This window comes from Bos indicus, chromosome 25 (assembly GCF_029378745.1).
Source record: "Bos indicus isolate NIAB-ARS_2022 breed Sahiwal x Tharparkar chromosome 25, NIAB-ARS_B.indTharparkar_mat_pri_1.0, whole genome shotgun sequence".
Taxonomy (NCBI): domain Eukaryota; kingdom Metazoa; phylum Chordata; class Mammalia; order Artiodactyla; family Bovidae; genus Bos; species Bos indicus.
Genome location: NC_091784.1, coordinates 41944489 through 41972125, shown reverse-complemented (window position 1 = coordinate 41972125; position 27637 = coordinate 41944489). Strand labels below are relative to the sequence as shown.

General features: G+C 56.2%; 1 protein-coding gene across 1 annotated transcript; it reads left to right on the top strand.

Moving 5' to 3' along the window:
• The first annotated feature begins 76 nt into the window (after positions 1-76).
• On the top strand, positions 77-26208 carry LOC109578207 (kinesin-like protein KIF19). The gene is made up of 17 exons (XM_070779256.1): positions 77-175; positions 2351-2461; positions 3818-3905; positions 4826-4962; positions 5160-5285; positions 6335-6529; positions 8326-8478; positions 9091-9213; positions 10671-10821; positions 13897-14074; positions 15092-15275; positions 19654-19924; positions 20906-21027; positions 22051-22175; positions 22747-22858; positions 23661-24050; positions 25569-26208. The coding sequence occupies exons 1-17, from the start codon at positions 77-79 to the stop codon at positions 25941-25943; spliced, it is 2940 nt and encodes a 979-aa protein (XP_070635357.1). The 3' UTR covers positions 25944-26208.
• The last annotated feature ends 1429 nt before the right edge of the window (positions 26209-27637 follow it).

Genomic DNA, 27637 nt, shown 5'->3' with positions numbered 1-27637 from the left:
GGTGGGCGCTGGGCCAGGGCCTCTGTGGCCTGGAAAGACAGGGAGCTCCTCCCTGGGTCCTGGGAAGGCAGCTGCCATGGCGTCCTCCCCACAGGTGGCGCTTCGGATCCGCCCGCTCAACGACACAGAACTGGAGGAAGGGGCTGCCGTCACTGCTCACAAGGTGGGGGACCAGGTGAGGCTGTCACAGGGCTACAGAGCGTGACCCCCACCCCCACGCGTGGTCACCCACCTCAGGCCCCCTCTCCCGTCCACTCACTCCTTCCACCCTCCCTTCCAGAAAAGTTCACATCAGAGCTCACAGCGGCCGGGCGCGCCACACACTGGGGTGGAGCCACGGGGGACTCTAGGGCCTGCTCCCCCAACTCTCCGCCCCGCCGACCCCACCGCCCCAGCTCCCTTCGTACCTGGGAGCGGGGAATGGAGCAGGGCGTCAAGCAAGAGATAAAAATCTAAGGTCGGGGAGCTGAGCACACAGAATAAAGCAGCCAGAGGCAGCGCGGAGGCGGGAGAGGCTGGTGGTCTGGGGAGGGGCAGTCCAGAGGCCACTCCAGGCCCCAGTGCGAGAGCACGCGGAGCCAGGCAGGCGGCACCGGGACGGGCCAGCAGGGCCCGCGGTTTATCAGGTGCAGATGTGAGGGGCCAGGTGACCGATCCTGCACTGCAGGACGGGCGGCTCGCTGGCTGCCACGTCGCCAAGGACTCCCGCTCCTTGGAGACGGGCTCAGAAGCTGAGCTCTCAGCGTGGTTTCAAGGTGCTGGTGCCCGCAGTCGCCACTGGTCGGAATAAATGCCAAATCCGGGGGAAGGGCAGATGTGGTGCCTGAACTGCATTTCCCCGTTTGCCTTCAGTGGGCAGCCGTTTCAGGACGTTCCCAAGATGAGTTTGTAAAGGAGCCCGGGGGCAGGGCGCCTGGCTGAGGCTGCCCACCGGGTGGGGCCGCCCAGCTGAGCCGGCAGGGAGACGCTGGCATGACACCGCGGGAGGAGGACAGGATGGATGTCTGGGGTAAAGGTGCTGACGCGGTTCGCGCAGAGAGGCTGGGGTGGCTTAGCGCTGAATTCACGGAGGCCCGACGAGGCCGCTGTTAGACTGAGGGGAGCACAGTCTTGCAGGAAAGGTTTTGGCTGAGCTGTGAAGAGCATGTACACAGTCTTAACACGGAGACAGCGTGGATGTAACTAAGCTTACGATGAGACCACCCTGGGAGGCGGGACGTGGAGGCCGACTCCCCAGGACGCAGCAGAGATGGGCAGATTCCCAGGGCCCGCGCTCTGCAAAGGCAGGGCGATTACGGCCCCACAGTCAGCCAAGAGCTGGGGCGGCGGGGCTGCGGGTCCACAGGCTGGCGAGCCGCACGCTTAAACTGCACGCCTCGCTGACTAAAGCAACACGAGCAGAGGAGGCAGGCGCGCCCTCTGGAATAACTGTAAAGCAAACGATTGCAGAACCCACAGTAGCTGTCGACGTGGTCTCCCCAGTCCCCAGATCTTGGCACGTTGCCCATCATGGGGATGGACTGACCTCCTCCCAGAGAGCTCTGGCCATCTCTGGGTGAGACGGGCAGGTGGCCAGGGGGCAGGGCTCTCAGTCCACCCGGCCGTGCCCCTAAGACTCCCTGGGTGCCCCAGGCCCTGTGCCAGAGTAAACAGCTCATGGGTCTCTAGATGCTCTGCCCCCAGTGCCCAGGGAAGGGCTCTTTGGAACCTCCCGTCGCCAGGGGCCTCGTACACCTTGCTTTATAATCACGTATTTATGGGAGAAAGGAGGGGCCCTGGGGAGGGGGCACCGAGGCGCTCAGAGGGACAGGCGGGCTCCAGAGCTTGGTGGGCCCTGCCCTCCCCCTCCGCGGCCCACTCCTCTGTCTCCCCTCGCCTCTGGGGGGCACAGCCCCTGAGCAAGAGCTAAATGGGCAGGCACACATCCCCAGGCTTGTGCGCAACGCCACTGGCTCTGAGCTCCACCATCCACAGAGCCAGCCCCCACGTGCAGGGCGTGACTAGGGGCACTATGGCTGGCGGGGCTCTTCCCTAGCCCTCAGCACCTAGGCTGGCTGATAGCTGGTGTCGGGGGTGCCATCCGGGCAGGGCCTGACAGATGGGCACTGGTGGGACGCTGGTGTGTGAGGGCTGGAGGCAGAGCCTGGGAGGCCTGGGGGGCTCACAGCCATGGCTCTGAGGTCGCTGCGCCCTCACCGGCAGACGAAAGTGGGGAAGCTACCCACGGGTGCCAGGCACCTGCAGCCCGGCCCAGCCACAGGCCGAGCCCTGGATGCTGTCAAGGGAGAGAGCCAGGCCTGGGCTCCTCTGCCTGATCCGGGAGCCGACCCCCGCCCCTCACGGCCCCTAGATGGTGGTGCTCATGGACCCCAGCGAGGACCCTGAGGACCCGCTGCGCACACACCGGTCTCGGGAGAAGACCTTCATCTTCGACGCTGTGTTCGACCAGCACGCGTCCCAGGTGCCCGCCCCCACCCCCACCTGCTGGCCCAGGCCCGCCAGGATGTCCTCACGCAGGAGGACTTGGCCGGGTGGCCTCACCCGTGACGTCTCACGGTCTCCTTCCTGGGTCACCCCAGGGGCAGTGAGCAGGAGGCCCCTTCCACAGACGCGGGGCTGCCAGGTGCCCCAGCTTTACCACCTTCTCCTTCACTCCTCCATGGCCTCTATCCATCTGTCCACCCATGCACCCATCCAACAAAGCCATGGCCTGTCCACACCAGGCTAGAACACACTCCCTGCCCACAGGGGCTCACACCCCAGCCGGGGGGCAGGCCCAGCTCTCTGAGCAGACAGGGTTCTTCTGCCCCGAGACCTTTACGGCGTCAAAAGTAGAAGTGACCTGGTGGTTGTCGTTTATTGAGCAGCTGTTTCACGTCAAGTGTTGTGCTCAAAGTGCTTGACACGCATTGTCTTACAGGCATCATGGCAAGCCTATAAAGTACATGTGATATTATCCCCATTTTTCAGGGAAGGAAGGGAAAGCTTAAGGAGGTCAGCAACTGGCCTGAGGTCACATGGCTAGAGACCCATAGAGCCGGGACAAGGTCCCAGACCGTGTAAGTCCAAGGATGGAGGGAAGCGGCACCAGCTTTGGCATCTGTCCTACCAGGGCTCAGACGCTCTAAGCTGGGTCACTGGCCAGGGACGTTGCGACAGATGCAGAGTGGAGTCTGGGCAGCACTCAGGGAAGACAGAAGAAGGGGGACTGTCCTTTCTACCCAGTCCAGCCCAACCCCCACACCCTCAGACACCAGCCCAAAAGGCGTCCTTCCTTGAATGTCCCTGTGGACAGGGAGCTTACTACCCACACACTCCTAGAGTTACGTGGTGCTGCCCTGAATTAGGATGCGCTAGCCCGAAGCTTTCCCTCCCTCGTCCTAGTTCTGTCCCACGAGAGGAACCATAATGCTCTTCCCAGATTTCCAGCCCCGTCACTACTTCCCAGTCCTTCGCATTCTTTCTGATTTCTCTCAGTTCATACAGAAACCCTGGGAAGGACTCACACCTGTTTGGAACCAAACCCGTCAGGCCTCATGGCACGTGCTGTGTCACTTACGCTCCCGAGCTGCGCTCCTTCGTCGTGGTCTCCTCCGGGGCGCTCGGCGCGCCAGGCAGCGCGTCTGTGGTCATGCAGCTGCAGGACTGGGGTGGGGCTCAGGCCCCATCTGAACTGGCCTCCTCCTCCATGGGGTGCCTGTCCGTGTCCAGGAGGAGCAGGGCCTTTGAGCCACCACACACTCAGCCTCTCCGAACAGCCAGGTGCCTGACTCTGGTCAGACTGTATGTTGACTGTCTTCCATCTGTCTGTCCGCAGGAGGACGTGTACCTGGCCACCACCCAGCAGTTGGTGGAAGGCGTGGTTTCTGGATACAATGCAACGGTGTTTGCCTACGGCCCCTCAGGTACGGCCAGGGCAGTGTCCTGGGAGGGAGGGAGGTCGGTGGCGGCGGGACCCCTCACAGCGTCACAGAGCACCTCCTTCCTGAGGGCTGGTGGGCCCCTCTGCACCTGGCTCCTTGGGCCTTGCAGCAGCCCTGAAAGGCAGGTAGAACAAGCCCCGTCACTAATGAGAAAACTGAGCCTCAGACAGGTAACGGGACTTCCCTGCGGTCGCACAGCAGGTAGGACTGAATCCGGAATTCAGCCCAAGCTGACACTTTGCTGCCCGTGAGAACCACAGATTCCTTCTCTGCAGTCACCAGTTGGGGTTGGCAAATGCTCACAGAGCTAAGCTGCCTCTCCTCCTGGAAACTAGGCTCATGGAGGGTCAGAGTTGGACGGGCCTTAACCCCCTGCCTGTGCAGGTGGGGAAACTGAGGCACTGAGAAGCCTTGGTCTGAAATCACAGCTTGTTTATTTAATTCGTTCATTCATTCAACAAACATTAGGGGGCGCCTACTAATTGCTGGGCTCCAGGGAATGCAAAGTGCCAACTGGCCCTCTCCCCCAGCGCCGACAAGTAAGGGGAGGTGGCATATCCCCTGAGTTTAACGCACACGTTAATGCTCCTGTCACGAGAACAACACAAACATCTTAAAGTGCATTTGGAGAGGACAGCCGTCTCTCTGGCCCCTCCTCCTCTGACACTGTCTGCATTTTTGCTTCATGGCCTCCACTTTCGCTGCCCAGGTCTTCTTTCCCAGAGCAGCCATCAGGCTGTTCAGAGAGGGTATCTTTGTTCTTGTTTCCGAAATGGAAACCAAGCATGTCAGAGTGGCCAGGGCGGTTTGCACGATAAAGGTAGCAGGTGTGACCAGGCTCCTGGAGGGGCCGAGCCCAGCTCAGGAGCCCAGCCTAGGTGGGCATCCCCCTCCTCTTGCAGGCACTGGCAAGACCCACACGATGCTAGGCATGGACACGGAGCCTGGGATCTACCTGCAGACACTCAGCGACCTCTTCCAGGCCATCGAGGAGACCCGTGACAGCACAGACTGCAGTGTGTCCATGTCTTATCTCGAGGTGAGCCGCCCACCTCCTCGGCTGCCCTGTCTGCGAAACGGACCTGATTGTGACTGTAAACCCCCGCGTGTTACCCCAAAATCCCCCTGGCCTGTGGGAAACCTCAGGGCATCTGAGACTTCTCTGGAGATGCAAAGCCCCAGGGATAGGTGAAAGCCCCGGCGCCTACTGCTGCCAGCGCTTCTGTCTCATCCTAGATTTATAACGAAGTGATCCGGGACCTCCTGAGCCCGTCTTCGGGCTTTCTGGACCTGCGAGAAGATTCTAGGGGCAGCATCCAGATTGCAGGCATCACAGAGGTCGCAACCTCCAACGCCCAGGAGGTGAGGGTCACGGGGCCCACAGAGGGACATGTGGCTCCTCCACGGCAGCCACGCTCACCAGTCACTCAGACTGGTGACACGCAGCTCCAAGGCGGCTTCTGAGCTAAGGGTGCAGCAAGCTTCTGTGCCATGTCCTTGCTCTGCTAATCTGTGCTCAGGGCTGACCTCACCAATGGATCTCGCACTCTTCCCTCCGCCTTCATATGCAGGCGGGGGACCCCTTTTCTACACCACTGCAGGCAGTCACAGCCAATCAAGTCTGAAATCCATTTGCCACCCTGATCCCAAGGGTTGCTCCCATAAAGAGAGTGAGCTGGAAAGACTTCTCCGGCCCTCTGTCTTTCTCTCTCCTCCAGTCTCTCTGTGCAGTCCTTGAGGTGGGTCTCCCACCTGTTCAGACCCTTCAGTGGCTCCTGCAAACAGCATACGCCTCATCCCCCAGCCTTCAGCCATGCTGGCTTAGGTCTGAGGCCACCCACCCTTAGCACAGTCCCGCATGTGGGACTCCAGGAGCGGGAGAGGGGCCTGCTCACCTATTCTTTAATCTCAGTGGCTGTCAGTCTTTCTCCACAATGCTCTGTGGTCCTAGCATGCCCGGCACACAGTGGGTACCCAGCAGAGGCTCACTAGCTTAATTTCCACAGCTACTTGTACACAAGTGAGTTTCAGTCCATCTGCCAGCTCCAGCAAATCCTACAACTGCCCGGAGCTCGGTATGGAAGAGGGCTCAGTGGGGAAGAGCTGGGTGATCCACTGGTGACGTCTGCCATGGGCAGCGGCGGCCGACGGAGGACGGGGTGATACACGTGTGAGCGATCTGATACGTGCCCTTTATGCTGGATTTGCTGACTCCGTTAACTAATCACTTCATGCCGCAAACCAGAAGTGGCCTCTGCTGGACGCGGTTCTGCCACCATCAGCAAACCAGCTGGGGAAGAGCCTCCCGAAGGAGCTCGAGGGGCACACGCACCCCTGCTTCTCTTGCTCTGCAGGGAGCCTGTGGTCGCCCAGGGGCCCCTGACCGCCTGCCCTCTCCTGACTGTCCTCAGATCATGCAGCTCCTCACCAAAGGCAACCGGCAGCGCACGCAGGAGCCCACGGCCACCAACAAGACGTCGTCCCGCTCGCACGCGGTGCTGCAGGTCATCGTGCGCCGGCGCGGCCGCGGCGCACACCCGGCGGAGGAGGTGCGCGTCGGCAGGCTCTTCATGGTGGACCTGGCGGGCTCGGAGCGGGCGTCCCAGGTTCGCGTCCTCTCCGTCCCCGCCAGGCAGCCTTTCCGTGCCGCGGCGTCTCCAGCACCCAGAACAGCGCCCGGCCCAGGGGAGGCGCCCGCCGAACGTGTGCCGAGCTAAGGCGTCCTCGGCAGGCGCTGGGGGCCAGGCCGCCTCGGAGCGCTTCCCGCGCGGCAGGGCCTGAGGGCACCAGAGACAAAGATGGGCGACACCCCGGCCCGCCCTCAGGGAGCTCACGGCCCCTGGGGGCGGCCGGGAGGCAGATGTGTGAGCTGATAATGAAGCACCGGGAGGCCCGAGCTTTGAGATTCGGGGTCACACGGAGGCTGTGGAGCCCAGCGGAAGGGGGTCCTCAGGGCCGAGCCCGAAAGGCCACCATGAATTCGGTGGCTGAGAGGAAGCCCCTCAGGCGGAGAGAGAGGTGCCTGCGCGGGGGCTGTCGGGATGTCCGCCGGGGCCCCGCCCACTCGCAACCCGCCCACCGCACAGGCCACGCCTACTCCTCCCGCCCCCGAGCCCCGCCCACCCGCTGCGGTCCCTCCCAGCACCCGCGCCCCACCCGCCGCACCGCGGTACCTGTTGCGGGAGGTCAGGACTGTTCTAGCCTCTGCCCCAGGGCGGAGCGTTCTTTGAAGGCAGATCCTAGCCCAGCGCCAGTAACAGAGATGGCGCTTGACGGCGGCCAAGTCAAAACGACGGTAATGTTACCAACAAGGGACGTTTTATGTCTTTCCTGGTGGCTCAGTGGTAAAGAATCCGCCTACCAGTGCAGGAGACGCGGGTTCAAAATCCCTGGGTCGCGAAGATCCACTGGAGAAGGAAATGGCAGCCCACTCCAGTACGCTTGCCTGGGGAATCCCGTGGACGGAGAAGCCTGGCGGGCTACAGTCCATGGGGTTGCAGAACAGTCAGACACGACTCAGCAACTATACAACAACGCACTTAGCACTCATCACTGACATAATCCCCCAACGCCCAGAGGGCAGAAAATCTCATGCCCGGTTTACAAATGCAGGGCTGAGACCCGAGATGGTGTGACTTCACCTACACCAAGGAATTAGATGGATCTGGGCTTTGGGCCTGGAGGGGTCTGGCCCCAATCCTTGCCTTTCACTACTGATACTTGTAGTCCAGTTTGCGGGTGACCCAGGTAAGTTCGATCCCTGGGTTGGGAAGATCCCCTGGAGAAGGGAATGGCAACCCATTCCAGTATTCTTGCCTGGAAAATCCCATGGACTGAGGAGCCTGGTGGGTTACAGTCCATGGGGTCACAAAGAGTCAGGCACGACTGAGCGACTTCACTTCTCTTCACTTTGCAGTCTGTGCTCTGAGTCCTCAGGGCTTATTGACCGTTACATTGCTTCACTCACTCATTCATTCATCTGCCCATCACCTGGCCCGGCCCTGGTGCCTGGGTTGCTGAAAGGAGCAGAGCCTGGCCAGCTGGCCCAGAGGCCAACAGAGTCAGTGTATTATGTTAATACAGTATGAACTTTGAGATCCAGTAAGGCCAACCAGTCAGAAGAGAGCTACCACTGAAAAAATAGTCTGTTACTCACAGTTCCCAAGAGGAGGGGACATGAGAAGACATGAGTGCCCCACAGGGAGGTACCAGGGTCGGCCAGGAGGCAGAGAGAACAAGGGGAAAACATGGACCAGAGTCTTTCTTGTGGTTTCGATGCAAACAGGCTGAACATGGGAGAGTAGTGGGCTCCGGAGCACAGGGATGTCCCTGGCTGGCTGGCACCTGCCCTGGGTGATGAGGGTGAGGACCACCGGCCCACCAGCGGCCTCTCTTCATGCAGACCCAGAACCAAGGCAAGAGGATGAAGGAGGGCGCCCACATCAACCGCTCCCTGCTGGCGCTGGGCAACTGCATCAACGCACTCAGTGAGAAGGGTGGCAGCCGGGCACAGTACGTGAACTTTCGGGACAGCAAACTGACGCGTCTGCTGAAGGTACGAAGGCATGGTTGCAGCGTCTGACTGCATCTTTCAGGATTAACCTGGGCCAAAGGGCCCTTCCAGGAACCCCTGAGGGCAGGAAGGAACCCCTGAGGGCAGGAAAACACTGTAGAAACCACCTCTGCTCTCTGCTTGACTCCCCTCCATCTCTGTGAGTGTAGTCTAGCCCACGCTTGCACACTCCCAGGGACATGGAGCTCACTACCTCACTGAGGCTGCCTGTCCCATAGCAGACAGTCTGACCATGAAAAACTTCCTCTTCATACCCAGCTGAATGCTGTCACCTCCATTCTGTAGAAAACAGGGTGGAAGTAGACAGATAGGCAAAGCAATAAATAAGTGGCCCTGAAGTGTGGCCTCTTGGCCACATCTACTCGCATCTGAGGGAAAGTCAGATGGGATAGGCCTGCCCCAGGTCCTGTCTCATCCCGAGTGTCACCTCCCCGAGCACTGACTCTTGGTCCACCTCAGCTGCCCTTCTCACACTTTGGAGCAGGAACCCCAGATGGTCCAGCAGAGCTTGGTACAGGTGGGGGAGGGGTGGCACCACCAGGCAGGTGGGGGCCCTGGTTCCCGTTACCCCCAGCTGGCACCTTGCCTGAGCAGGACGCCCTGGGTGGGAACAGCCGGACCGTGATGATCGCCCACATCAGCCCAGCCAGCACACACTTCGAGGAGTCTCGGACCACCCTGCTGTATGCCTACCGGGCCAAGAACATCAAGACGAGGGTGAGCCGCTCGCCCCTGCTCCCCTTGCCCTCTCCCTCCCCCATCCCTCTCCCACCTGCTCACTGACTCTACCGCTCTCCCTCTGAGGCTCTGGAGCAGGCGCCCTTCCAGCTGTGTGAGCTTCGGTCCAGAACAGTACGGTAATAGTGGAACACATGATAGGTGTTATCTGATGATGATGATTATTATAATTGGTCAGCCAAGCTGTGATGAGCTCTTCCCAGTGCCCAGGTCTGGGCTGAGCGCCCTGATAAAACCATCATCGTCATCACCAGAGCTTCCGCTCCCACGCAAACCCCGAGCCCAGCAGAGGGGAGGCAGCTGTGCCCAGACAGATGTACCACTTCCTGTTGTGGCCGGCGCTCTATACGAGAGCTGTGGGGTGCTGCGAGGAAGAGTAACAGAGAAGGGCAGACTCAGAGGGGTCTTCCACCAAAGGGGACTGGGTCAGGCAGAGGAGCTGAGCTATGGGTGGTAAAGCGTGTCTGTGCAGACTGGGGGCCAGTGAGCACGTCTGGTTAAAGTTCAAGTGCGCGTGCCCCGCGACCAGCAATGTCACCGAAGAGAAACACAGACCCATGTGCTCAGGGGAGCTGTGCCACAGGAGAGCCTTAAAGGGCCCGGGAAGAGGTCGGGACAGCTACCTGTGTCCCCCAGCTCTGGCCCACTCTGCAGCTGCTGCAGAGCACAGGGTGGAGCCCAGGCAGATAGACAGCCTCTAAGACATTTCGCTGGACCAGAAAAGCAAGTTAAAGAATAGCAGCTACAGTCTGATGTAATTTATATAAATGCCCCAAAGCAGAACATACCCCCACACTCGCCATGTGTATCTCTCTAGACATGTGTGCATATATAGATATGACACCATGCAGCAAAGGGTCTAGAAGGGGCACACGAAAACGGCAGCAGTGGCTGCCCACCGAGAGGGCTTTCAAAAACCTCTTGTTGGACTGTATATTTGTTAAACTATGGCAACATGTACATAACATAAAATCCACCACTTTAACCATTTTAAACAGCACAGTTTGGTGGCATTAGGTACATCAGTTTGTGTGTACACCCATCACCACCGTCATCTCCAGAACTCATTTCATCTCCCCAAACTGAAGCCCTGTTCCCATTAAATAGTAACCCCCTCCCCCCTCCCCCAACCCGTGACCCCCGCCCTCCCCCTTTCTGTCTCTGTGAACCCAGCTTCTCCGGGGACCTCGCACTTGGGTCCCACAGTGTTTTCCTTCTGGGTCTGGCTGATTTCATTTTTCGTCATGTCCTCAGGGTCCACCCATGTGGTAGCAGGTGTCGGAGCCTTCCCTTTTAAGCCTCCAGCCTTCCCCTTTAAGGCTGAGAGGGCTGATTTGAGTTTTCCTTATGAAACATGCTTGTGTGTTCCCATAGCATGAAAGGAGTCTCTCCCAGGGCAGCCGCAGGCCCTGACCTTGGTCCCGTCCGGCCACCAGGTCAAGCGTAACCTGCTGAGCGTGTCCTACCACATCACGCAGTACACGGACGTCATCTCTGACCTGCGCGGGCAGATCCAGTGCCTCAAGGCCAAGGTGGAGAGGCAGGAGAGGGAGAGGAGGGGCGAGCCTGGCGGCCGGGATGCTCAAGGTAGGGTGGGCATACCTGCACCTCCGCCATGGGGCTGCCCTGGACCCACGGCCTCCTCCTGCCTGGCGCGGGGTCCTTGCTGAGCGTCACACCCCTTAAACAAATGCTTCATTCACTGGCACTCGGCACACCCACTGTGTGGGGAAGCCTCCTCCTCTTGTCTTGCTCTGGAAAGTTTCTGCCCCAAAGTGGAACCCACACGCACCGGGCAGCTGCTGTCCAGGCCTCCCTTCTCCCCAAACCGGTTTGATCTCGGAGGCCTCCTTTTGGAGGAGAGCATACCATAGTTTTACTCTAAAATTCATCAGTAAGTTTAAAAAAATACCTGTAATGAAGTTAAGTAGACGGGTGTGTACACACACACTTCTGGCTTATTAAGATAACTTTTGCCATAGTAAATAGAGGACTTTTCAAAATCAATAAGAGCAATAACGAAGGGCTTCCCAGGTGGTGTAGTGGTAAAGAATCTGCCTGCCAACTCAGGAGATGCAAGAGACTCAGGTTTGATCCCTGGGTCGGGAAGATCTGGAGTAGGAAATGGCAACCCACTCCAGTATCTTGCCTGGAAAATTCCACTGGATGGAGGAGCTTGGCAGGTTACAGTCCATGAAGTCGTAAAGAGTTGGACATAACTGAGCACACACACACGCAAGAAAGAACAAACAGCCCAATTGACAAATATAGGTGAGGAAATGAATAGGCAATTGAGAGAGTTTCTAGTGGCTGTAAACATACGGAAAAATTCTCAATTGCATTAGGAAACAGACACACAAATTGGAACTGTTTTCACTTATTGGACTGTCTAACATTAAAATGTCAAGTAGTATTAAATGGATAATAAAGGGCAGGAATGTCCATACTAGAGTGTGCTTGTCCTGCCCCTTCTGATGGGCACTTTGGGGCTCTCTAGTCACATAACCCCCTTGCCAACATGGGTGCCTTTTTCTCTTTGGTGCATTTGGGACTCGAGTTTCTGTTGGAGCAAGACAGTGAAGGAAGATTTCAAAGAAGAGGGCCTGTTGTTGACAAGACTGAGTCCCATGCAGCCAGCCGAGGGCTTCAGGGACTGGTGGCAGTGGTCAATGGGTCGTTGTAGAGAATCTATAAAACCAGGTGATGACTGGGAGACTTGGGCTTGTCTGGGGTCAGGGGTCGACAGGGAGACATGCTGTAAAATAGTTCTCATCCTGCTGGTCTGTTAGTCACTGGGACTCGGCTTGGTGGTCTGAGGAGGTGGGCAGCATCATGGAGAGGGTTGGGGGTCTCATGGTGAGGGCATGAGGGGCTTCCACTGGGTCCTGCTCTGGCGAGCCCAGAGCAACAGCGGGGTGCTGGTGTCCACAGCTCTACCAGGATCCTTCCTTTACGAGCGTCTCCTAGGATTCTGTGTGCTGTTTTGATGACTGCAATGATTTGGTCATCTGTTCAGTTCAGTCGCTCAGTCGTGCCTGACTCTTTATGACCGCATGAACTGCAGCACGCCAGGCTTCTCTGTCCATCACCAACTCCTGGAGTCCACCCAAACCCATGTCCATCAAGTCGATGATGCCATCCAACCATGTCATCCTCTGTTGTCCCCTTCTCCTCCTGCCCTCAATCTTTCCCAGCATCAGGGTGTTTTCAAATGAGTCAGCTCTTCGCATCATGTGGCCAAGGTATTGGAGTTTCAGCTTCAACATCAGTCCTTCCAATGAGCACCCACAACTGATCTCCTTTAGGATGGACTGGTTGGATCTCCTTGCAGTCCAAGGGACTCTCACGAGTCTTCTCCAACACCACAGTTCAAAAGCATCAATTCTTTGGCTCTCAGCTGAGTGCATCACAATTTATTTCACCAATTCCAGATTGCTTGACGTTCGAGGAAAAGCTACCCCCTGACCACTGCCCTCAAGGTGAGGGGAACTGACCATATATGACCAGGGTAGAGCTAACTGCTGGAACAGGCAGAGAAAACCATGGATTAATCACTGCACAACTGCTCAGTAGGAACTGACCATGGGAAACAGAAATAGTTTTGTTCTGTGGAACTCACATTCCAGCAGGAAAGGCAGGTGTTGAACATACCACAAAATTATGGATACACAGGAGACTGCCAAGGAGAAGGTAGGGTGTTGTCAGAGCAAGTGGCAGACAGACCCAGACTAAGAGTCTGGGAGCATTTCCCTGAGAAAGAGAGGTCAGAGCCGAGATGGACAACCTAGCCCCACTCCTGGATTCCTGAGACTCAAATCCATGCAACCCAAGCCCAAAACAGGCAAATGGAGAGTCTAAATCATCTAAGTTATCCACCCAAGTATCCATTCATCCATCCATTCCTCCATTCATCATCCACACATCCACCCATCCATCCATTCATCACCATCCATCCATTCATCCATCATCCACCATTTATCCATCCACCCATCCATCTATCCATCCATCATCCATCCATCATCCACCCATCATCTACCCATCCACCCATCCATCCATTCATCACCCATCCATCCATCCATTCATCCATCATCCACCATTTATCCATCCACCTGTCCATCTATCCATCCATCATCCATCCATCATCCACCCATCATCCACCCATCCACCCATCCATCCATTCATCACCATCCATCCATCCATTCATCCATCATCCAACATTTATCCATCCACCTATCCATCTATCCATCCATCATCCATCCATCATCCACCCATCATCTACCCATCCACCCATCCATCCATTCATCACCATCCATCCATCCATTCATCCATCATCCACCCATTTATCCATCCACCCATCCATCCACTCATCATCCACCCATCCATCTATCCATCCATCTGTCATCCATCCATCATCCACCCATCCATCCATCCACCCATCATCTACCCATCCACCCACCCATTCATCCATCCATCTATCCAAGCATTCAACTATCCATTCACCAGCCCATCCACCCATCCATCCTCCCTGCTTCATCCACCCTCCATACTCACTGTGTTTAAAGCCCCTCCTTGGGCCAGATCCTACGCTGCTGGGCAAGCATGGCTTTGACCCTGGCCTGGGTGGCGTTGCTCCCGGTGCAGCTGGCTCTCTTTCTGCCCCAGCCACCATCCCTGCCTCTGACGCAGAGGAGGACAGCCGCCTGCAGATGAACAGGATCCGGGCACAGCTCATCGGGGCCTTCCAGGAGCAGCTGGAGATGCGGCGCAGCCTGGTGGAGCTGGAGAACACCAGCATCGAGCTGCACATGGACACGTCCCGCCACCTGCTGACCATCGCCGAGTGAGCCAGCCCCAGGGGAACTTCCGCCAGTGGGAACCTTCCTTCCTTCATCTCCCTCCCTGTGCCTAAGCTGGGCCAGTGGGAGAGCCTCCCAGGCCCCTTTGGCTTCCTTCTGCAGGCCCAGTCCCAACAGGTTAGGGTCAACCCCATTCTACAGCGAGGATGCTGAGGTCAGACGGAATGTGGAGGCTGTGTCCCCTTGCTGGGGTCTTTCTACTGTTCCAGTCTCACTTGCGGTTCATACCTATTATAAGCGACTGGCTGTGTGGAATGGGACTGGCCGTGCAGTTTTTCATCCAGACCACGGTCACTGGAGGGCGAGGAGGTGCTGTTAGGCATTCCACCGGGGCGATGGTGTCAGCGGGACTGCCCTGGACAGCCTGGACGCGTGTCCACCTGCTGACGGGCCGTGGCGCCGTGCCCTGCGCCCGCCTCTCCTCCAGCCCTCCCCATTTCTCCTCCTCGTCTTCTCTGCCTGTGTAGTTTCTTGGTCAGGCACGCAGCAGGGCGCCTGCACTGCACGGAGCCCTCTCTCTGTCCCTGCCCTCGCCCGCTCCGCGTCCTCCGTTTCTACTCTGTCCTCCTTGTAGTTCGGGTTCTGTTTCTGGTGCCCGTGTGCACCGTTGGCGGTGTCGCCTGAGCCGGGTCATCCCAGTCCGTCCTCACAGAGCCCTGGGCGTGCTGTAGTCTCCAAGGTTTACAGCTGAGGAGCTGGGGCAGGGGGCCCACGGTCACCATGACAGCCCTGGGGTTGGAGGCATGCTGGGCTGGCTGCTGAGCTCTGTACTTGGCAGTCCTGCCACGAGTGTTGACTGCTGCTTTACTTCCTCCCAACGTTTCTCATGACTTCTTGTTTTCCATATGTGTAGAAGGCATCAGATAGCAGACCCAATTCTTCCCCACTTCACGCCCATGCCTGCCAGCTGGGACTCGCAGGGACTCCAGGGCCAGATGCCAGGGCCCCCAGCTCGGGCGTGGCCTGCACTCTGAGCCCTGACCCCTCTGGTATGGCTGCAGCTGGGAGCGGGAGAAGACCCATCACCTGGCGCACAGGGCTGGGACGCCCGAGAGGGACGAGGAGGCGCTGGAGGCCGGCCCGGAAGGGGGTGAGGGCGAGCCCGCAGAGCCGCACGAGGTGGCCCTGGCCAGGGAGGAGGTCAACATGCTCCTGGCCGAGCAGCGGAAAACCGCGGCCCTCAAGGTGCGGGAGGGACGGTGCGTCCACGCGCTCAGCCCTGTGCTGAGAGTCGCTAACGCTCTTTGATGGTAGCTGATACACCACACCCTCCTACAATAGTCGTTAAGAGTAGGGCTGATCATGGCCATTCTACAGGTGGGGAAACTGAGGCTCGGAGATGAGCAGGATTGTCCCCCAGCCCCAGCGAGCAGGACCCGACCTGAGTCTGATGCCATGGTCCATGCCCTTTCGATTTAGAGTTGTGGCTACACTGGGGGTCACGGGGGCTGTGGAAATGAGGCCCAAGTGGCAGTGCGATGCCTCCCGAGCCCTCTGCCTGCCCGTCTGTGGCGCTGTCCGTTGGCGTCCCCTCAGGCTCCGCCGAGGCTGGTCTCGGGCCCATGGCTCAGGGACAAGCCGTGCGGCCAGAGGAAACCCAGACTCCAGGCTCCTCTTTGGAGAGAGAACTTCTCACATTCCTCTTTTCTGAGAAGAGCCGGCTATTTATATGAGCTATTTATATAATAACTGGTTATCTAATAGTCTCACTTCAGAAAAATGACGGAGCTGGCGCCTGATGGAGACTTTGGGGAAAATGCCAGTGAAGCTGGCTACTATTTCAGCCCATTAGTTAAATGTTAGCAGGTGTATTTTCAGGCAAGAGGAGAAGGCATCTGATGATGTCATGTTGCTAAAAGCAGGCAGCGTTTATTTCACTTAAAAGCTATTTGCCAAAGCAAGAACCTCTTAATATTATTGCATCTGCCTGTTGCAATTTGGAGATTACATGATCTCACTGCAAAAGTCCTCTAACATTTAAAAATAAGGAAAACGCCTTCTTCTTAAACAGATAACGTGCCTCGGCGGGGAACACGGCCTTCGAGAGCCAAGTACAGATGCTGAGCGGTGACATGTACATGTGGGCTACTAATGAATTAATTAATTGATCGATCAGTCAATAACAAATCAACGTTTTACGTGTCCAGCTCAGTGCCAGGCCCTGACGCCATAAAGATGAACAAGATACTAAGACTTAAGCTGTCAGTCTGCTGGGAAGAGACACAAGAGCGTACAGTTTAGTACGGTAGCAGGATAGTAGATGTGGGAGCAGGGTGCTAGGGAGCTGGCGGAGGGGCTGTTCGTCTGGGGGCGTGGGTCTGGACAGAAGAGAGGAAGATCTCGCTAGGGGAGCTGAGCCAGCTTCTCCCCAAGTGGTCCCTTCTCGGGCCCAGAGGATGAAGACTCAGAAGGCTGGTGCAGGGCCTCCTGGGCCGCAGTAGGGGCTGGTGCCCACCTGCCCCTAGGGACCGTGAGTTTGAGGGTGGGACGCAGGAAGCTTCGGCCTGAGTGTTAGTATCCGGGACACTGGATGGTGCTATGAGGTGTGGTGATGGCTTCAGGTGTCAGCGTGGCCAGGCTGTCATACCCAGGGATCTGACTGAATAAATGCTCATATCTGTGCTGCTGGGAGGTATTCGGGCTTCCCTGGTGGCTCAGATGGTAAAGAACCCACCTGAAATGCAGGAGACCCAGGTTTGATCCCTGGGTTGGGAGGATCCCTAGTGAAGGGAATGGCTACCCACTCTAGTATTTGTGCCTGGAGAACCACATGGATGGAGGAGCCTGGCAGGCTGTACTGTAACCTGGTAGGTTTATACTGTAACAGGGTCGAAAAGGAGTCGGACACGACTGAGTGAAGGTATCTGGTAGGTGAATTGAACGTCTGCAGTCAGTTGACTGTAAATAAAGATTACCTGGGGATAGAGTGGCTGGGCCTCATGCAGTCCGCTGAAAGGCCTTACCAGCAAAACACAGGATTCTAGAGAAGAGAAGATTCTGCCTCAAGACCACACCACTGGCTCCCGACTGAGTTTCCAGCCAGTTGGGCTACCTGAAGGGTTTTGGACACGCCAGTCCCAGTTTTTTAAAATAAATCTCTGTGGGAACTTCCCTGGCGGCCCAGTGGCTGAGATTCCAGGCTTCCATTGCAGGGGCATGGATTCAATCCTTGGTCGGAAAACTAAAATCCCATATGCTTTACAGCTTGGCCAAAAAAACCGTTTCTGTGTGAGTCTATGTATATATAGATAGATAGATAGATAGATAGATAGATAGATAGATATATGTGCTGTGTGCTGAGTTGAGTCTATATTTATATATATATGTGCTGTGTGCTGAGTTGCTTCAGTTCAGTCGCTCAGTTGTGTCCAACTCTTTGTGATCCCATGGACTGCAGCACGCCAGACCTCCCTGTCCATCACCAACTCCTGGAATTTACCCAAACTCATGTCCATTGAGTCGGTGATGCCATCCAACCGTCTCATCTAAGTTGCTTCAGTCGTGTCCAGCTTTGTGACCCTGTAGATTGTAGCCCGCCAGCCTCTGTCCATGCGATTCTCCAGGCAAGGATAATGGAGTGGGTTGCCATGCCCCTCTATGTAAGTGTGTGTGTGTGTATATATGTGTGTGTGTGTGTGTGTATACGTATACATACAAACATGTACATAAATGTGTATATGTGTATTTATATATACACAAACATATATATACACAAACGTGTATAAATATTGTTCTGTTTCTCTGGAGCCCTGACTCACCCACAGAGTAAGGTCAAGGGTCTCGGGCAGACCTCACAGTACCCCTACCCGCCCCCCTCTGCTGTCTTTCTGCAAGAGGGCTGCAGTGCCCAGGGCTGCAGTGGATGAGCCGGGCCTCCCATCTCTCTGCTCCTTCTCAAGTCCAACTTTGGCCCAGGAGAACCAGGACCTCAGTTTCAGATAAGAAGTCTGTGATACAGAGGCCATAAAGGCACCCCTTCAGAGCTTCTCTGTGACGACCAGGGCCAGCTTACGACAGCGTCACAGCGTGAAAGGAGGCAGCCTTGGTGTCCCTCAGCAGACACTGGTGAAGGCTAAGCCCTGGGTCTGTTCTAAAGTGCCAGGCAAGGGACTTCCCGGGTGGTCTAGTGGCTAAGACTCCACACTCCCAACGCAGAGGGCTGGGGTTCAATCCCTGGTCAGGGAACTAGATCTTGCATGTGGCAACCAAGACCCGGCTCATCCAGATTCATAAATCAATAAAAATAACTATTTTTTAAAATGCCGTGCATTAATAGAACACTCAAGAACGTTCAAGATGAGGCCAACAGATCAGGAGACAACTGCCTTGGAAAGATCATTTGTTACTCACAGTTCCCGAGAGGAGGGGGCACGCGATGCCAGGCAGGGCCGCACGAGGAGACTCCAGGGCGGCTGGAGGCAGAGGGAGGGCGGGTCAGTGTGGACCAGAGACCTCACTGAGGTTTCTGCGGGAGGAGTGGACAAGGCGGGTGGGCAGCTGAGGACTGGCTGGTCTGGATCATTCCCGCAGGCTCCGGGACACAGGGCCCGTCCTGGGTTATCTGGTACTGATAGCTTATGGTGAACGATGTCGAATTTGTGATCTCCAAAGAAGATTTAGCTTTGGGACCAGGGACCAAGCTTGATCACTCAAGAGCTTTGCAGAGTTTTATCAAAGTAAGAAAAGGGACAGGGAAAGCTTCTGACATAGACATCAGAGGGGGACTGAGAGTGCCCCCTCTCTAGTGTTAGCAAGGGAGTTAAATACTTTTTTAAATTGGTTATTACAATTAATCAAAAGAATGTCTCAAGTTTGTGAAAATTTTACCACATCTACTCCCACAATTTACATTTTAGGATAACAGGATTCGAATTGAACAATAGAAAGATCCTACCAGACCCACTCCCATAATATACATTCTAAAATATCAGGATTAGTCAGAAGGTTTTCAGGAAGAAGAAACTGTCCTCAAGCAGGATACATTGTTGTTATATAATCCCTAGTTCAGAGTTTAAACTGAGTTGTTTGTTGTGTAATCATCAGTTCGAGGCTTAAAGAAAAAAAACGTTTTATGTGACTAAAATGTAGAATTTGTAAAAATTTGTCCTTTCCTCCTCCTTGAGAGCCCCAGACCCCTTTCTTCTCCTCCTCGGGGACCCCGGACTTCTTATCAACCTCCCTGGGAATTGACTCTCTCAGTACCTGTCCTGGGTGATGAGGGCAGGTGGACAGTGGCCCAAATAGTGGAACCCTGTGGAGGAGAGGGAAGGCTGAGGGCTCTGGGTTGGCTGGTTTGCATATGAAAGATGTGCCTGAGGGCAAGTTGTTTGCTGTCTGTAGGACTTGGCTGTTCTGGGGGAGCTGTCCCTGCACGGTCAGCAGGGTCCCCAGATGTGACAGCATCAGAACAGGAAATGAAGGACACGGTTAATGCGGGGCACGTCCTCACAGTCAATCCCGCATGTCTCTGTGAGCGCGATTGCAAACCAGAGTCTGTAAGGACGAGCGGACTTGGCAGCACAGACCCCAGGCATCTGCCCTGAACCCTTGGTCTCTCTGCCAGGTGGGCCTGGAGCAGCGTCTGGCCAATGCCAAGAAGAAGGCCTCGCAGATGGAGGAGCTGCTGCCCACGCAGGTCATCAGCGAGGACCATCGGGAGGTGCTGCGGCTGCTGTGCCGGGCGCGCGAGCTGGAGTTGGAGAACATGGGGCTGCAGGCCAACAGCCTGTGCAGGAGGAACCTGCTGTGCCAGAAGGACTTCGTGATCCAGCGCTGCCAGCAGCACCGACGCCTGTGCGAGCAGATCATCCGGGAGCAGCAGCAGCTGATCCAGGGTGAGGCCCCGCCCCGCCGCCCCCTCCTTGGGCCCCCATCTCTGTCAGGGTTACTTTCCGGCAAAGCAACTCCCTGGTGGTTCAATCCCTGGGTCCTGGGTCGGGAAGATCCCCTGGAGAAGGGAATGGCAACCCACACCAGTATTCTTGCCTGGAGAATCCCATGGACACAGGAGCCTGGCAGGCTACAGTCCCTGGGGTCGCACAGTGTCAGACACGACTGAGCGACTAACACTTTTCTGGAAAGTGTGGGCAGTGCACGTGGTCCCCAGAAAGTCACATCCCGCACGGCAGGCCAGGCCGGGAGGCACCAGTCTCCAGCCCTGTCCTCGCCCACTGCTCCCTGTTCTCAGTCCTTCTGGGTGTACACCTAGGAGTGGTTCTTTGGTTGCTGCTGTTGTTACTTATTTGCTTCTGACTGCTGGGTCCTTGTTGCCGCGAGGGCTTTTCTCTAGTTGCAGTGAACAGGCTTCTCACTGCGGTGGCTTCTCTCGTTTCAGAGCCCAGGTGGGCTCTAGGGCACGTGGACTTGAGTGCTTGTGGAGCACAGGCTTAGTTGTTCCACGGCACGTGGGATCTTCCCAGATCAGGGATCAAACCCACGTTTCCAGCACTGGCAGGCCGATTCTTTACCACTGAGCCACCAGAGAAGCCCTAGGGATGTTCTTTAATGTTTTTTTTTTTTTTTTTTGGCCTCACTGCACTAGACCACCAGGGAACTCTCGCTCTTTAACTTTTAAATTGAAGTTTATTTATCCTTTAGAATTGGTAATGATGTGATTTTATGATTGAAAGGCAACACATGAACATAACAGAAAACTTTTAAAACAGGAACCAAAGAAGGTGACCTACAGAAACACCACTCTCTAGAAAAATCTTTTTATCAGATTGGCGCATTGCCTTCAAACTTCCAAAAAAGATACTGTCTTTCTAACAAGTGATGAATGTTTCGCCCCATCTCTGCTTCCCCGACTCCCGCAGACAGCGGCCTGGAGGTGCCAGAGGCCCTGGAGCAGCTGTACCGTCTGTACTCCCGGGAGCTGGGCGGGGGCACGCTGAACCGCCTGCTGCTGCTGCACGCCGTGATGGCCAGCTCCCTGCGCGTGAGTAGGCTTCGGGTTCAGGCTGTGCTTGACGCCGTTCCCTCCTGCCTGGCCTGTGCACTAGCCCTGGTGGGGCACTGGCCCCACTAGAGGGAAGAGGAAACTCGGAAACCTCACGAACCAGGCTGCCTAGAACCAGAGGCACCTGGGGCTGGATGGGGCCGTGCCACCCGCCAGGATCCAGGCAGGTTTCAAACAAGGCGTCCCTGGGTGGGGGGTCGGGGGCCTGTGTGTGGCTCCCATGGCAGGTCTGTCCCCTGGGCTGTTGTAAGGATCCCTCATGGGATCCTATGCTAAGTGTCAGGGTCCCCAAGAGCACCCCCCCTCCAGGCTGAGTTCACTGAAAGGACTCGCAGGACTCAGAAAGTCCGTGGTACCACCTAGACTCGACAAACACTGATTCCCCATCCTCCCCAGTCACTGGCACCCACGTGACTTCTGTCTCCGTGACCCTGACTCCCCGGGGACCTCGCAGAAGTGGAGTCGCCCAGTGTCTGTCCTTCGGTGTCTGCTTATTTCACTGAGCATCTGCGCTCTGGCAGGTGTCAGAGTTCCCTTCCGTGTTCAGGCTGAACCACCGTCCAGTGTGCGGACAGAGCACACTGTGCTTCCATCACCATCGACGGGCACTTGGGTTGCTGCACCTTTTGGTTATTGTGAATCGGCTGCTCTCAAAGTGGGTGCACACGCATCTGCTTGAGTCCTGCTTTCAGTTCTTTTGGGGACGCCCCCGGGAGTGGGATTGCTGGATCCTATGTATGGTGATTCTGTCTGACTTTCTGAGGCCCTGCCGGCTGTCGAGAGTGCTGGTAGCAAGCATCTCCTTTGTGCACCGATTTGCTCAGAGTCAAGGCTGTGCCCCGTGTTTCCTGGGCTCTGGCCCTTTCTGTCTGTGATGGGAGGCACAGTGGAGGAGCCCGTGATTCCTTCCAGAGGTGGTGGCTCCTCGGGCTGTGCTTGACGACGCAGCCCGCTCCTATCTGTGGTCCCTGCCGCCTCACCTCGCCCTCTGTCTGGTTCCAGGATGGCTCTGTTCTGAACATCTCTCCCCCACCAGAGGAGCCCAGCCAAGACCAGCTGGACGACAGGGAGGACCTCCCGTGGGGGGCCCAGTTTGAGCTGCCCCCCATGCTGCTGGATCCGGACAGGTGACAGGGCCCCCATCTCCGGGCCACGGGCATCACTTGGTTCCCAGGCTGAGGTGGAGCCCAGATGGGGAGCCAGAGGCTGGCAGGTGGATATCCAGCAGAGCTGCTGACGTGTGACCCTGGGCGCATCTTGTGAAGCAAGGCTAATGTCCAGTCCTTGCAGAGTTGTTTAAGGAGGATAAGTGTGGGTACTCACCACATGGAGCGATTGTGAAGTTGGGCTCTTTGATGCTAGAAAGACAGCTTCACTTCACACGTGGTTTCTTTTCACCATCAGCCACCTACTCCCAACCTCAGCACTTCTCTCCTCTTTTCTGGTTTTCATTCTTTTCCTCCGATGTTTCCAACACACCCAAACTTAGACCTGTAGGCTGCACACGGCACACTCACCACCTGGACTCAGTAGCTAGTATCCCCACGTGTGTGCTGCCACCTCAGCTTGGGCTGCAATAACGACACCACAGACCAGGTGCCTACACGACAGACACTACCTTCTCCCAGCCCCGGAGGCGGATGGAGGACTTGGGGCCCCGGCCCCGGCCCTGCCCACACCTCTGTGTTTTGTCCACAGTGATGGTTACAAGTCATCGAGAGCCACGCCGTCGAAAAAGCTGGGCAGGCGAGACTCCCTCCTCCCCCCGTCCTCGCTCCACATCCTGCTGAGCCCGCTGCCGGCTCACGAGGTTGGTGTGTGCGGTGCTGAGGGGCCCGCGGCTCTGGTGAGGCTCCCCCTCCCGACAGGGTGCTCAGGGCCCTCAGAGCTGGCCGAGGGCGAGCGCAAGAGAAGCTTCGGAATGCAGGTTGTCCTGAAGCAGCTGTCACAACAGTGCTGACCATGTGTTGAGCCCAGCGAATCCCAGGGACAGGGGAGCCTGGTGGGCTTCCGTCTATGGGGTCGCACAGAATCGGACACAACTGAAGCGACTTAGCAGCAGTAGCAGCAGCAGTCTCACCACATTAGGGTCTGGGGCGTCTGGGCCAAAGCACTACAGATGAGGAGGCTTAATGCTCAGATGCTCATTCTCTCCCACTTCTGGGGCTGGAAGTCTAAGGTCAGGTGTCCCAGGACTGCGCTGCCTCCACAGGCTCCTAGGGAGGGTCCCTCCGGCCTCATCCAGCTCCTGGGGGCCCCGGGCTCCTGGGTGGCCTCCCCCACGTCTGCCTCTGTCTTTACAGCCTCCTCCCTCTGTGGCTCTGTGTCTCCTTTCTTGTAAAGACACCCCTCTGGGGATCCAAGACCCACACTCAATCCAGAGGTGACACTTGGGGGTCCAAGGTGGACCTGGACTTGGGGTCACCATTGCCCAACCCACTACAGACACTCCCCCAGCCATGCAGGGGCAGGAGTGGGTGTCACCCTCACTTTATAAATAGGAAATGAGGCCCAGAGAAGCCAGGTGACCACTCCGTGACCCCTGTCGCTGGGTCTGCTTCGGGGCCCAACCTGGGGCCGCTGACGGTCCGCTGCTGCAACGTTCCCCGCAGAAGCCGCGCTTCCAGAGCATGAAGACACTGGTCTCCAAGCTGTGCTCCCTGGCCGGCCAAGAATCAGGCACCCCCACCCCGAGGACAGCAGCAGAGGCTGGGCTGAGCGCCCAGGCCCTCAAGGAGATGGCCGCAGGCACCAAGAGCATCGCCCTCATCGCAGCCACCCGTCGCTCCAGGGCACAGGACCCCGAGGGCAGCAGTGGCCGCTCCTCCCTCCACCCTCCAGAGGAGGTGGCTCCAGACCCCAAGGACCCCAAGCCCAGCATCACCCCAGAGACGAGCCTGGCCGATAGGAAGTGGCTGCAAGCCAGCCCGGGCAGGGCCCGCTCTGCAGAGAGGAAGGCCAGGGGGAAGCCGTCGCCCCCTGTTACCAGGAGAGTCCAGCCGGTAGGTGGACAGGGGCTTGGGGGTGCTGGTCCCAGGGGTTCACCCAGAGGAGCGGAGGGGGACGGCCAGGACTGACCTCAACAAAATCATGGTGGGTGCGGGAGTGCCCAGCACACAGGGGAGAGAGAAGAGAACCAGACCCCCCCGCCCCCCCAGTCACTGTGACCCAGTCCCTTCCTCCTGATCTGAAGCCACTTGTGGGCACGTCTCGGGTGGTCATCATCGTCCCAGGGAAACACAGTTTTGTGATCTGGGTCTTTTCCCTACCATTATTTCATGAATTTTCATGTGCCTACCTAGCATTTGTACTTTATAAAAGACACATTACTTGATTCTTGTGGATTCCCTGGTGGCTTAGACGGTAAGGAATCCACCTGCAATGTAGGAGACCTGGGTTGGTTCCCTGGGTCGGGAAGATTCTTTGGAGAAGGAAACGGCTACCCACTCCAGTATTCCGACCTGGAGAATTCCATGGACAGAGGAGCCTGGTGGGCTGTCCGTGGGGTTGTAAAGAATCAGACACGACTGAGCGACTAACTTACTTGATTCTAAACCGAGTCAGATAAATAACGGTTGGTGAAAGGTGAGTTGCTAGGCACTAACAACCGTGAGCTGTGTCTTTCCTCCCCAAGTCTGACAACCAGCCCTCTGTCATATCTGCAGAGGGATGGCCAGACACACATGATCCCATTTGTGGCCACTTTGTGGGTTTCTGCTCCCCGTTAAATGGCCACACAGGCTGTCTTCTTTTTTTTTTTTCGGCCATGCCGCTACTCCTGGGGGCATTGCTGGTGGCCAGGGGGCTGCCAGAGCTCCACTGCGCCCCTGCTGGTGAGACCCTGAGTCCTGCTGGACACACAGTGGGCATTTGCTAATTCAAATGGAAATGGCTCTGGTGACTCCTCAGTGGAACAAAAGTGGGACAGTAGCAAGGAGCAGAAGACGGGTGTGGTGGTCAGGGTTATCCTGAGAAATAGGATGAAAAGCATGTGTGTGTGTATGTTCACCCCCCTCCCACCATACAAACACACATGCCAGCTAGCAGAGCCAAAGTTTCTGTTCAAGTCTAAAGGCAGGAAAACGCTAATGTCCCAGCTAAAGGTTGTCAGCAGAGGGCATCTCTCTGACTCACGGGAGAGTCAGCCCCTTTGTTCTATGCAGGCTGTCAACTGATTGGATGAAGCCCACCCCATTAGAGAGCCATCTGCTTTACTTGGTTGGTGGGTTTAAATGGTAACCATCACAATGGTTTAGATGAAAACCCCTTCCATGGGGGCATGTGGTCGAGAAGGAAAAAGCCCGGGGACAAAAACTCAGGACCACATCAATCACTCATTCATCCTTCTTGGTGGTTGAAAGTGAATGTTAGCGGTGAGTCTGCCCGTTGTGTTCACTAAGATACCCACATAGCTGGCTCACGGTAGGTGTTTCATCAGTGCGTGATTACAGCTCAAAGTGACCTTGACATTTCATTCCTTCTCTACCTGCTCCCCATACTTGGTGATGCTTCCCCTACAGGCAACAGAAAAACTTCAGCCACCCTCCACGGATCACATAGCTGAGAGCCAGCCGCCCCCTGCACTCCCTCAGCTGTCAAAGTCTCCAGGAAAGAGCTTTCTCCCTGCTGTCCCTTCAGCCTCTAAGATGAAACCCAGCCTCAGTTTTCATGCAGGTATGCGATCGAAAAAGGAAAATAGCAAGTTGGGTTTGTTCTGCATCTCTGCCCCTCCTCTCAAACGTTTGGAAGGTGTGACAGTCTGGGCTGTTATCAGTTGTCTGCTCCTCGGTGTGAGTGAGTTTCAGGTTTTCTTAGGCAGCAGGCCAGCCACAGTCACTGGCTCTTTGAAAAGATGTATTTGGGGCTGTGCTCAGTTTTGCTGCTGGCCTGCCTGACGTCCCAAGAGTTTGAGGCAATGATTCAATTTGTGCGCATGTGGCTGATTACCTTTACTCAGTCTGCACCCCGGGCCCCCGTGGGTTCTCTCGGTTCCAGTTTGAGTCCCACCTTCTGCGGTGGTTGTTACTACAAAAATAATAAGTACTCATCATGAAAACTTTGGAATACAGATAACATCCTAAATAAAGGAGAAACCACTTGTAAACCCCACCACCCAGGAATGGTCTCTGTAAGATGCCGTCCTCATGGGGTGCACAGGGACATGAACACATGTCCCCTATTATGGAATGTTGGGATTGTGTCCAGTTTATCACAGTTGAGGGAACAGACTGGGAGATGACAAGCCCTCCTCAGAGGGGCCACCAACTGTTACTGACCTGCCATCAGAGGAGCACGGAAGTTGAGGTCGAGGGTTTAGAAAAGAACACGGCAGTCAGATCCGACAGAACCACAACTTGTCATCAATGGCCTGGATTCTGTCTTTAAGAAATTTTTCATTTAATCTTCCTAGTAATTTGCTTTTGTTATATTTGCAAAATTCTCAGTCCCATATAGACTGAGAAGCAGACACGCAAGCTCATCCTTGCCATGGATGATTGGGAGCACCGGCCTGTATCGCTACGTAACAAGAGCTCACATTTAATGAGCACATCCCACGTGCTAGGCACTGTATGGAGTCAACCTATTTGTCCTCACCATAATTTCACGAGGAGAGGAACAGTTATCCCCATGACACTGATGAGTAAACCGAGGCACAGAGAGGTGGCAGAGGTACTGGGGTTCCAATCTGGTGGCTCGTTTACAGTTAGGGCCTCAGTCCGGTGGGTCCTGCATATGCACCTTGGTGGACATCACGTCTGGGGGTGCGGAGATGAGCCACGGCCCAGGCGCATCTGAGGGAGGAAGGAGCAGCTAAGTCCTACAGGCCGGTGGACGCCAGGGAGGAGGAGGTGTGTCGCTCCATTTATCATCCTCAATAGCCCTGCATACAAATGGGCGCCCGTTTCACAGAACGATAAGCATTGAGCTGAGAGGAGGGAGCTCCAGGTCCCACGCTCACCTGTAGGGGCTACCCACCCACTCGGACTCCCACCCTGGGTCAAGCGTGAGGCAGGTCTTTTCTAACCAATCTAAAACGCTTCTGAAAAGATGTCCAATTCCTCTATGTGAGGAACTCTTTCCACCCTGACTAAGAGCAACTGAATTAACATCTAGAGCAGCTTAGAATTTTGATTACTGAAGCAGAAATTGCGGATGGGCAATTCTTGGGCCAACTCCAGCCCAGAGCTGGGAGGAGCCTGGCTGAGCAGCAAGCACATTGTGAGATAATGTGAAAAATCAGATTGCATGTAAAATGCAGAAGTTGGGCTATCCTTACAAGAGGAAGATCTGGAGTCAAGGGCCCCTCCTCGCGCCTTCAGCAAGGGTGGCCACAATGTGTGTCCCCAGCCAGGGGACTGCAGATTGAGCTTGTGTTTCTTGTTCATGGGTCTGCAGGCTCCGTGAGCACAGGGAGGACAGTTGGTCTCAATCACTGATGTGTGCCCAATAATTACAACAGGTTCTCAATAAATAGCAGCAAAATGGACAGATGAGTGAACGACTGAGTGGGGGTAACCGTGAACAGAGACCTGGGGAGGTGGGCACCGGACTCGACCCTAGGAGAGACCCCTTATCTCCCCACCGCACC